The sequence below is a fragment of the Haliotis cracherodii genome, unplaced genomic scaffold (assembly GCF_022045235.1).
Source record: "Haliotis cracherodii isolate W230 unplaced genomic scaffold, xgHalCrac1.p SCAF_12, whole genome shotgun sequence".
In the NCBI taxonomy this organism is placed as follows: domain Eukaryota; kingdom Metazoa; phylum Mollusca; class Gastropoda; order Lepetellida; family Haliotidae; genus Haliotis; species Haliotis cracherodii.
In genome coordinates, this window is record NW_027266267.1 from 35610148 (window position 1) to 35622287 (window position 12140).

At 41.5% G+C, this 12140-nt stretch overlaps 1 protein-coding gene across 1 annotated transcript in view; it reads right to left on the reverse strand.

Annotated features, from left to right (window-relative positions):
• The window catches only part of LOC139458384 (selenoprotein S-like), an 82689-nt gene extending 72419 nt beyond the window's left edge, over positions 1-10270 (reverse strand). The window contains exons 1-4 of the mRNA XM_071239795.1: positions 10071-10270; positions 8190-8324; positions 5800-5906; positions 4287-4370 (exon numbers count right to left, since the gene is read on the reverse strand). Coding sequence (XP_071095896.1) covers positions 4287-4370; positions 5800-5906; positions 8190-8324; positions 10071-10158 — 414 coding nt within the window. The 5' untranslated portion in view covers positions 10159-10270. The remainder of the gene's footprint in view (positions 1-4286; positions 4371-5799; positions 5907-8189; positions 8325-10070) is intronic.
• Positions 10271-12140: the final 1870 nt, after the last annotated feature.

Consider the following 12140-nt stretch of genomic DNA (forward strand, 5'->3'; position numbering starts at 1 on the left):
ACATGTATCTATGGGTTATGTCTGAATTTGCAGCACCGAACTATTAATCTTACCACTTTTACAGGTGTTATGATCGAGTTGGGTGTGACAATGGAGCCAGTAGAATACCGAGCAGTGATTAGATTTTTATATTTGAAAGGTTCCACACTAAAAGAAACTTTCGATGAAATGAAAGCAACTTATGGGGAAGATGCCCCATCATATAACGTTGTTAAACACTGGCATGGCCAGTTCAAGTGTGGTCCGACATCTGTGGAAACAGCTGCCATTCCTGGTTGACCCCATTCAGCCATTGATGAGGACACTATCCATCAAGTGGAGACCGCCATTTTGGCAGGCCGAAGTATAACTGTTCGCCAGTTAGCACAAGATGTCAAGATCAGTGTAGGGTCTGTGGAAAAAATCATCCATGACAGTTTGAACATGCATAAGGTGTCTGCACGATGGATTCCCAGGTTGCTCACACCTTTCCAAAAGGAGGAACGAATCAATTGCTCAAAGGATCTTTTGGACATGTGCCCAAAAAAACAGGCAAACCTTTTTGACAGACTTATCACACAGGATGAAACATGGGTCCATCACTATGAGTGAGTGAGTGAGTATGGTTTTTTCGCCGCTTTTAGCAATATTCCAGCAATATCACGGCGGGGGACACCAGAAATGGGCTTCACACATTGTACCCATGTCGGGAATCGAACCCGGGTCTTCAGCGTGACGAGCGAACGCTTTAACCACTAGGCTACCCGACCGCCCCTCCATCACTATGATCCTGAGACTAAAGTTCAGTCGATGCAATGGAAGCATGTGGAGTCACCACCCCCAAAGAAGGCATGTGTCCAACCCTCTGCAGGCAAGGTCATGCTCACGGTGTTTTGGAACCAGCACGGTGTAGTGATGATGGATTTCTTGGCAAAAGGTACCACAATTACAGGAGCTTATTATGCTTCACTGCTGCGGAAATTGCGGGATGCTATCAAGCTTAAGGTGTCCGTCTCCTGCAAGACAATGCTCCAGTACACAACTCTCATGTTGCCCAGACACAAGCGCGGTCCTGTGGCTATGAAATCCTTCCACATCCTCCTTACTCTCCTGACCTTGCACCATCTGACTTCCACCTCTTTCCAACCATGAAGTCATTTTTGAAGGGAAAACGTTTCACAGATGATGAAACACTGATTTCTGAAGTCAAGTCCTGGTTTGAGACGCAAATTGAGGGCTTTTACAAGCGATGTCTCCATAGTTGCATAAAACGATGGGAGAAGTGTGTAACTCTTGGTGGTTCCTGTGTGGAGAAAGACTAATACCTATGCCAAGTTTCATTCCACTAGGTCCATCGGAAGTGGGTCAGGGGAAATCTTTAATGAACACCCCTCGTAAGATCTATATTGTAACATCATGAACATAACGGGTCTTACATCAAATCATGTGAGCACCTTGATTAAAAACATGAAAAGATTTGGAAAATATCAGTTGACTACAAGTTGGTGGTGCACATGCTTTGTAAATCTTGCAATCGACCGAAATCTGCATGACAGTTTACGAACCGGATTCAGATTTTGTTGCACAATTTTGATTGAACTATGCATAGACTCGTAAGTCCAGCCGAAATGTAACTCCATAATACCAGCCTAGTTCGACATTAGCGGTAACTGGACTTTTAAAAGTCAGTTAACTCTCTTGCCTCAGGAAGCCTTGCATTGCATATCGTTCTTTTCTGTACACATTCTAAATGAACATATGAATAAACAACTCACAAAACTAATCTAGGGGTTCAGAAACGGAAACGGAAAAAGAAGAGGGCAAACTTTGTAAATCATAACTGCTCAGTATTATTATCTGCCTCACGGTGAACATGGTGAAATTCCGCTCACCAAAATACATTTCCTCCTTGTTCTAACCACGAAACTACGCGCTAAATAAATATCGTGCATATTATACGCATCGTTCTGATTCAGACACATTTAGTGTAACAAGACGGATGTTCCGATTGAACATTTTAGTCAGGCATCTGTTACCTCCCTTTATCGGCTTGTCGACCAGTCACTTGTACGTGAAAGGGTTCGCGCAGTTTCGAAGAAAGTAAACATGTTTCTACATGATGGAAAACGGGTGTGCGTGAAATAATTCATATATTTTGTAACTCTACGATGAATAAGCTTTTAGAAAACACTACATGTTAGTTTCTGAAAAATATGTACATAGGAGAGAAAATCGTTGTCAAAAACAGAACATTTTGCTCGATTTTTGCACATTTTTCTCCCAATTTGACCGTTTATTATTTTTCTTATGACATTTCTTTCATGTCATTCGATAACTAGTATAATGATGAATAACTGTACTTAATTTTGTTTTATTATTTTCACAAATAACACTTGTAGAGACATTTTTGTGCAACATGCAGAAATCCACGGTCCACTGACAGACCGTCACGCATACGAGTGACCTCTCTCAGGTGGTCACGTGTACGCGAGACGGGAGAGCCGTCTCGAGTACACGTTACGTCCGCTACTGTTCACTGAGGCCTATCAAAAACATATGTTTTGTTCCTAATATGTAGAAAAATAAAAGAGGGAATGTAGGTTGGAAAATAGGTTGTTGCATGGATGACAACAAAAACTTGTTTCACCAACATGTCAGACTTACAATCAATCTTTAAACAGGGTAAAAAGAATTTAATGAAACACGTTGAAATCATATTGTCAGCACTGAACAAAATGATGAAAATCATCAAGATAGGGTCGGGGGATTGTCTTATTTAATATATCTGAGTAAAATTAGGTATAATCTGGAAGTTAATTTGACCTGAAAAAGAATGCAAAAATAATTGGATAAATATTATTAAATAACTGCTTGAGACGCCCAACGCTAACACCGTATTCGTGCGTGCGTGATTCCCATGCAACCTTTCGAGTTGAGTTGATTGGTTCAACTGTGTCACATGGCCCTGTGACGCAGGGGTAGCATTATGCAGATGGCTGTTTCAGTGAATGCTCGTTCCACCCGTCACGAACAGGTCTGGTTGTTGATGAAATATAGTGATAGCTAAATAGACAGATTTTTTATTCATGCACCGATTGTCTTTAAATGTAATATTCAGTCATGTATGACTGTTTAATAATCTCATACCAACTTTGACTGGAGTAGGTCCGATAGTTTTTCAGATATTGTAGTAAACGTCGGTACCTTAAATTAACTTCCAGACTATAGGATAGGGATTAGTATATAGGTAGGGTCGGGTAACAGGAACCAAACATATCTTTTGGATATGCCTGATTCGAATAACAAATTCTTCTTCTTGTTTGCACACATAAATTCTAAAGGGCACAGCTGAACATGTTGATGAGTTTCCCCTGAACGCTTGAAAACAAAAACATTTCTATCCCTGTAATGTGACATTAAACACCCATGTTTCACAACTGGCTCCTATGTTTTAACGATCAGGAGCCACTTGGCTCCTTTGAAGAAAACCAACATGGAGCCTTGTGTCAGGTTGAAGCTACAAAGACTAACAATAAGCCAAGCCACTTTCGACAGCTCAGAAACACCAGCAAATATTGATGTTTTAAAAAATAAAACATAAAGAGTTATCTCCCTTGAATCACTGACTGGAGCACCAGGAAGGGAAACAAACAGATGGATGGTCAAGATTAATATATCTTATCCTCACTTAGAACTCCAACTTCTTAAAGCTTCTCAAAGAAGTAATTGAGGCTTGTTTTGAGGAGTTCAGATTTAGCATGTATGTATGTGCAATTCTAGCTAGAGTGAGTGAGTATGGTTTTACGCCGCTTTTAGCAATATTCCAGCAATATCACGGCGGGGAACACCAGAAATGGGCTTCACACATTGTACCCATGTCGGGAATCGAACCCGGGTCTTCGGTGTGACGAGCAACGCTTTAACCACTGGGCTACCCGACCGCCCCAATTCTAGCTAGAGCAGTAGGGGTCTACCAAAACAGTAAATATAAAGAAAATCGATACATGAATCGATACGTAGATAGGTGTATCATGTATCGTATCATCAGCAATGGCGGATCCAATTGGATAAGTCCAAAATGTCAAAATCCTCTTCAATCAGTTTTACTACCTACAACATCTTACCACTACATTGGGTTTTGTTTTCAAACAGGGGGTCCCAGACCCTCCCTCTGGATCCACCTATGATCAGCCATAAATTTGCGATGCATCAGCAAATCATACAATTAGGAGAATTAAAATTAAAGTACAATGGACATGAATTGGTTACCATGACAACAGTAATGACGACAGATAAATTGAACATACCGGCTTGTACTTGGATCTGTAGCCTTTCCCTTCTAAATGACGATCCCAATCTTCGATCTTTTGTTTCCTCTTTTCTTCTTCTTTCTGTCACAGGAAATCAGTGAGTGAGTGAGTGAGTGAAAGAGGTGAAGTGAGGAGAAATGGGGTTTACTGCCATGTTCAACATTATTGCACTTGTGTAATGATGTGCATGTATGTATACGGGTGTGGCTGATTGTAGTGAGTGAGTGAGTATGGTTTTACGCCGCTTTTAGCAATATTCCAGCAATATCACGGCGGGGGATACCAGAAATGGGCTTCACACATTGTACCCATGTCGGGAATCGAACTCAGGTCTTCGGCGTGACGAGTGAACGCTTTAACCACTAGGCTACCCGACCGACCCGTGGCTGATTGTACTTGTTCAGACTTTATTGTGCTAACCCACTCACATACCATGCCGCAGCACAACATGAATATCCCACTCAGGCAAAGAATACTGCCAGGCAGGGTAACAACAAGTAACATTTTTAAACATTTTTTTGGTATGATTAGTCCCCACTGTATTCCATTGCCACGGAATATTTGGCAGAAAGGCCCACTCAGTGCAGACCTTCCGGGGTCTGACGTTTTATGATATATACTTAAAGGCCAAAGAAATGTTCAACCAGAGACTGAAAACAAGAGCAACGATCCATCTGCATTCATAAAATGAGTTGAAACAAAGTACTGGAGCTATTGTTCCCCGGCATCCCATGGGGTGTCCACTAGGGCTGGGACGGGTAACTCGGGTACCCGGGTCAGGTGGGTACAGAGTAGGACCCGGGTACCCACAGGACAACCCTGACCTGTGGTTAGTCATGTGATATATTGTTTAATGACAAAAGTTATCTATACCTCTATGGTTACACTAGAAGTCACTAATGTTCACATTTCTCTCTAACTATGCACCAATTCCTTCTGATTTTTCCATATGGTTGAATAAAGATATAACTTAATTCAACTTCAGTGTATGAATGACCAGATTGTTCAATACATGTATCTTATCTAAATATGTTTCCAAGGGCTATGCTAAAAATGTTTCCAATCGGACATTTTGAGACATCTCCTGAGACCAACAGCGGGTACCCGGGTAGGGTCAGGTAATAGGGGGTGGGTACCCGGGTAGGGTCAGGTAATAGGGGGATGGGTACCCGGGTAGGGTCGGGTAATAGGGGGGTGGGTACCCGGGTAGGGTCGGGTGTGGGTACCTGGGTAGGGTCAGGTAATAGGGGGGTGGGTACCCGGGTAGGGTCGGGTGTAGGTACCCGGGTAGGGTCGGGTAATAGGGGGGTGGGTACCCGGGTAGGGTCAGGTAATAGGGGGGTGGGTACCCGGGTAGGGTCGGGTAATAGGGGGGTGGGTACCCGGGTAGGGTCGGGTAATAGGGGGGTGGGTACCCGGGTAGGGTCGGGTGTGGGTACCCGGGTAGGGTCAGGTAATAGGGGGGTGGGTACCCGGGTAGTGCTGGCCCTAGTGTCCACCAAGCCCCTACCTTTCTCTGCTTCTCTATATATTCTTCTGCCTGTGCATCGAGCTGTTCCTGCATGCGCTGGCGTGATCGCTCCATGGCCTCCAGGCGGCTCTGTGTTGCACCTACATCTGGAGTAAGTAATGAGTTCAACAGTTTTACCACGGACATTCAAGTAGTTCCGAAATAACTACCTGCTCGACTCCCGATGGCTGGTAATTTTTCCATCAGGATGCATGACATTTTCTTCAACAAAATATTTTTCAGAGCAGTGCTCCAGATAAGCTTATGGTGCTGTGGGTATTTTACCAATGCATTTTAAAATCATTGGGTATCAGTAATTCTATCTGGGTATTCAAATTTCTGTTACCCACTAGTTTTTACACATGTGGGTATTTAAGTTAAATATTTAAATATTCATCTAGTCCCTGCAAACTGGTGTCGTGTGGTTCGAGAGCTTCATAGAACTCAAAAATACGATACTTCCACAAGAAAGTGTGATGGCAAATGATCATGATGTAACTGTCATCGTGGAGTTAGGCAAGGTTGACGGAATGCCTGTTTATAATTTCGAAATAAGTTGCTGATTTGCAAATCGAATACGCAGGGTTACTTCACAATATTTTGATGATACGCACAAGTTTTATTTTTGTAGCATATCTGTAATGTTCGTTGCGTATTTGATACGCTTGGATTTTATTTTACTGCGTATTTCTGCATTTCTGATGCGTATTTTACGCAGATACGCAGCTTATCTGGAGCTCTGTCAGAGCGTAGTCAGGAATTACTGTAGCCACTTTGAAACTAATGTCATAAAGATCGAGAAAGCTACTTTATGACTGGCTAATGTTGACTTCCTATTGGTCATTTCACTGGTTAGTAAAAGTTTGCGAAATCTCTTTCTGACATGATCTGTTATAGGATGTCCTCAAATGATGGTTCAGGGGGTAGCGATCACAAAGAACTGATTTTAATGAGATCCTAGAGATGGGAACCTTCATTATTTATGTTTAGCCCACATGCTACCACCATCATGATCATGCGTCTTCGGGACATCACCTTATACCACAGAAAAGTCAAAACACCATAGACATTAAATTTGAACACTGTAAACCTCTTTGATGTCATTCAACTTTGTAATGCTCACCCAAAGTGGAGTTCTATCAAATGTCTGGCCAAAAACATATTGACTACCAACCATGATTGAGAAAGAAGTACATTGTTAATCTTGTAGGCATGTTGATGATAACCGATTCAATGCTACAGTGAATGAGTGAGTGAGTTGGGTTTAATGCCGCTTTTTACAGTAATACAGTTATATCACGGCGTGTCAGCCTAACGTGGGAGGAAAGCCCGAAGTGATGCAGGTCTAAGATGTTTACCACTTCGGTGAAACCCATGAGCACGGGTATGGTGCTGACAAACCTAGAAACATAATCAGGGTGAACCAGGATTCGAACCCACAATCATTGGTTTCTGGCGTACCTAAGGGACACAACTCTGCACAGCGAATCACGGCGACTGGGTCACCCGTGCCACCCTCACTGCTACAGTATTGCCTGAATTCTATACCTTATAATGTGCACCCATTTTTAGCATGTGCAGTTAACACATGGTTAAACGCATATTCTCCTATCAAAGGATATTTTACCCAGCCTATATCATGTATATGTAATCTTGATTTGTCAAGTTTGTTTCTTTTTTGTTTAATGCCGCACTCAGCAATATTCCAGGTATATGACGGCGGTCTGTAGGCAATCGAGTCTGGACCACAAAATCCAGTGATTGATATCATGAGTATCGATCCATACAATTGGGATCAATTACACTCATCAACCAAGTCAGCGAGTCTGACCACCCGATCCCATTAGTCGCCTCTTACGACAAGCATAGTCGCTTTTACGGCAAGCATGGGTTGCTGAAGACCTATTCTACCCTGGATCTTCACGGGCTGATTCGTCATGACTCTAGTCGGTGCCAAAAACTTTTGAGTCTACCAGCTCCATCTTCTCATTCCACATCCTTTCAGTGACTTAACTCTTAAAATATGGTCATTCGTAAGCAGGATTCAGACTAATTCAATGCATATTCGTTTGGAGTCATGAGCACAAATTCACTTGATAGATTTTGGGTGTGACTCATTTTATGTCCTTGATGAGAAAATGCAGCTGACTTTCAAAATCAGACACATTTTATCATTGCTTGAAATGCAAGCATTGCAGCCCCTCTCTCTATATTTGTCCTGTTACCAATAAAATACAATTCACCTTTGTAAAACAAAAATATTCAAATCAAAATAAACATTATAAACATGATAAAGTAATCACAAACTGAATTTGGACATTTTTAATTCTAATTTCGAAAATTTCAGAACACTTGCTCTAGGCATGTAGTTGAATATTATCTCTGCTTACCATATTTCTTGTAGCTCTCTTCCTCTCGAGACTTCTGCATCTTGTCCCATGTGGCCTGGAACTTGTTCCGCAGGTACAGGAGGAGCAGAACACCAGCAAGCAGGAACCAGCCATAGCTTTGTATTACCTCGACACCTGCAACACATGCTCAGAGAGATCAGTCTAGGTTGTAGGGGTGATACACAACAACAAGGGCACGATCATCTTCCCGAGGCAAGAGCGTTAACTGACTTCACAAGTCCAGTTTCCACCCTTGCTGCACTAGGCTGGAATTCCTGGGCTCGATCGTAGCGCCACCAGTGGCTATTACGAGTTATGTCCATTCTATGCCTCTCCCATATATACCAATCAGATTCCACCTCTCGTATCACATGCATTTGTTTCAAACAAAATGGTGGCGCCTAGTCAAGATGATCTGATCGACCATCAAGATCTATTTTGTGATAAAAAGGTTCTTACTTCACGAAGTACATCAAATCACGTTAGCACCTTGATTAAAAACATGAAAAGATTTGGAACATATCTGTTGACAACGAGTTGGCGATGCACATGCTTTGCAAATCCTGCAATCGACCAAACTCTGCATGACAGTTTACGAACCGGATTTCAATTTCGGTGCATGATTTTGATTGGACTATGCATAGACTCGTCAGTCCAGCCAAAATGTAACTCCATAATACCAGCCTAGTTCGGCAAGGGTGGAAACTGGACTTTCATAGTCATTTAACTCTCTTGCCTCGGGAAGATAGGGCACGATATGATACGTGTCTCGATACATGGGTCACAATGTAATATATGCATCGTAAATCACATATTCACTTCAAACCATGTGGAAACATCTTCACTATAAATATTCCAAAGGGCAAGTTCCAAAGCTATAGCTGTAGACCCATGTTCGTAGTGGCTATTTTTAGCAGTGAAATTGAAATGTTAATTACTATTATTCTTTTACGGACAAAAACGCTGGGGAGGGGGTGCAGTAGTATATAGTAGTAAGTTTGATATTTTTGCAAGTGTATCGTCTTCTATTGATACCAAAAATTGTGTTTCGGGTATTGATCATTTTTATGTAAACTCACACGTTTTTGATGCACTTACATACTGAAAATAAGGACAGATTGTCATATTTTTGGATAGCCCTCCCCATGTACTTGTACATAAGATCATAGGTTTTCTGACATCATACATTTCAGATGGCCACGTTTATCGCCATTGCTCGCACTATTACGGGAGGTTAGAATCACACAGACATTGAAAATACTCAGATGATGGCTTGTTTTGAAGAGAAAATTGGGTTTTAGAAGTGAATGAAATGTTTTACAGTTGTTCATGTGATTAGAGAGAAAACTAAATATGTTTCCTCAGTGTATGAAACTCATAACACACGGATACATTTTCTTCATGACCCACCCTGAAAAGCCAAAATGCAAAAACACTTTTATTTAAATGTCCGTTTTTTTTCGGGTAAGTTTCCCTAAGACCTACAACGGGTGTTTGATCGTAAAGATGTGTAAGTTTCCCTAAGACCGAGAATGGGTGTTTGATTGTAAAGATGTGTAAGTTTCCCTAAGACCGAAAACGGGTGTTGGATCGTGAAGCAAGAGTCACCAGAGCGTGAGGCACGGTAACGGTATAACGAGACAGCGGTGGCACTATAGCGCGTCAATTGAGCGGATGGTAGAGCTCGGGCTGCGCCCGGTAAACTGCATTGTTGCCGTTTTTTCATGAGCCTCCCCAAACATGCCAAATGCGGGTATTATTTTTTTATGACTCTCCCCCAGAAACTGGCATATTTTGGGGTGACCCTCCCCTTATTACCTCTGAACTACCCACCCCTATAATAAATGACCGGTCCCTTAATTAATTGTCTAAACAAAATACCTGTAGAAAACACGCTGGTGACTAAAGCTGGGTATTCATTCCTCAAAACCTCTGGTTGTGGACTCGCTTCACCGCCAGCATCTCCCATGGTGCTTGGCCGTAGTTCACAACGGCGCAGTCGACACTGAACACCTTGTAATACGTGTTCTATTACATCAACTAACGAAAATACGAATCATCAAAACAAAACACGGCACGTCACAGGAAGTTGACACAAACACATCTCATTTCAAGAGACGCCTAAAGGGAGGTAACTCGAAATCAAACTTGCTCATTTTGGTCGAGTGAAAATATAAATCGGAAAAAAACATGACAAGGTTAGCCAAATACATGAATAGTTCATGATAAGTGAATTAATAAAAATCGACAAGTATCGTCGGATCATAGGTTTTCGGATATCATACGTTTTCGGACCGCCATGTTTATCGCGATTATGCGCGGTATAACAAGGGGTGTTGCGTCACACCGACATTGTAAATACCCAGGCTTGGGTTTTAGTGAGTGACATGTTTTGTAGTTGTTCTTGTGATTAGCGAGAAAACTAAGAATATTTCTTAAGCGTCCGAAAACCCACAACACGAGGCCTACCTTTAGAATACAGTACCACAAACTTTTCAAACACGTGACAATACTCTATGGACGTAATTTGTGGTACTTTGTTGATAGAGATAAATATGTTTTGAAGAGCGATAAGTTTATTATCGTCTGGCATGAGTAGCTGCATGTTCAAAAGCCCGTAATCCACAAGAACCTTGTTTATGTTGGAACCACCTTAATAAATGAATAACCGGCGGAGTACAGTCGAATTTATGTCAAAGATAGAAGTTGTGCCAAATACCACAATTATGAATCGTGCATATAAACAAACGTTCGCTTTCATATGAACCCATTCGTGACCAACTCGTGTTATTCCGGGACAAGCCGAATAGCCACTCGTCTTCTTGCAGGTTACGGAAAGGGGCGAGTGGTGACGAATGCATATGAACCGAGAGGTACACGAAGAAAAACTAGTCAATCTGCTGCCTGCTCTTAACCGTTTTTTCTTCCTGAAGCGAACAGCAAAATAAATGCTCCAAATGTTTTAAATTTTGTATAAGTTTAACCATATTTCATATATTGCCTGAACTGATTGGAAAATGTTGAAATGAGGACAGATGAATAGATGTTATGCAATATGGCGCTTATTCCACACATGTATGCACACACACACAAAAAAAACATGGATTTTGCACATGTAGTCATGATCCGGGGTATACGCACGTGTATTTTCAGTCTTAGGTATCCTTTATAAAAGTGGATGTCAAACACCGATTCAATATTCAATTAAGGATTCATACAGTTTTCACATCGGTTTTTCGATGCACGTTTGCTGTTTCATTCATTCTCAAAGGGTAGTTTGGACAATGAATATGCACGAAAGTCGCTAAATGTCCTGTGCATGAAGATACACGTGAGCAGAAAGGGAATTCCCTCGACTGTAATTTGGATTCCCCGACATTCCGCAGTAATAAAAGTAGTGCGCCTCGGTGGGCATGGCTTAATTTTTTACATTCATTGGGAAATGAATGCAATAACACGTGACCAATTCAGCTAATTAGAATACAGGAATTTCAGTGATCACAGCGAAAATTTAATTATTAATTTTTTAATTTGAAGTTTGCACCATATGCGGCTTTTCCATTGGACGAGAGGTCGGTCACATGACCGCGAAATTGACGTTCATTTAAGAATTGACCTGTCACGATATGGCTGAAATATTGCCGATGTGACGTAAAGCATAAACTTAATAAGAATTTACCTTCACTTTGTGTAAGTTCATTGGGGTATGAACCTTCATTGAGTGAGGGCCAAACATTGTATGAACGTCGGAGCTTGCGACTAACACAAAGTGAAAGTCAATTCCTATAATTCTTTTATCACAATTTTCTTACCTCAAAGGATGTAGGCCAAGATCTAAACACAATTTTATTTAGTACGTGTGACTTCATATTTACACTGACAGCCATACAACAACCAGCTCTATATACACAGAGAGGTAGGAAGACTACCTGCCATATTTGTTGAAGCATA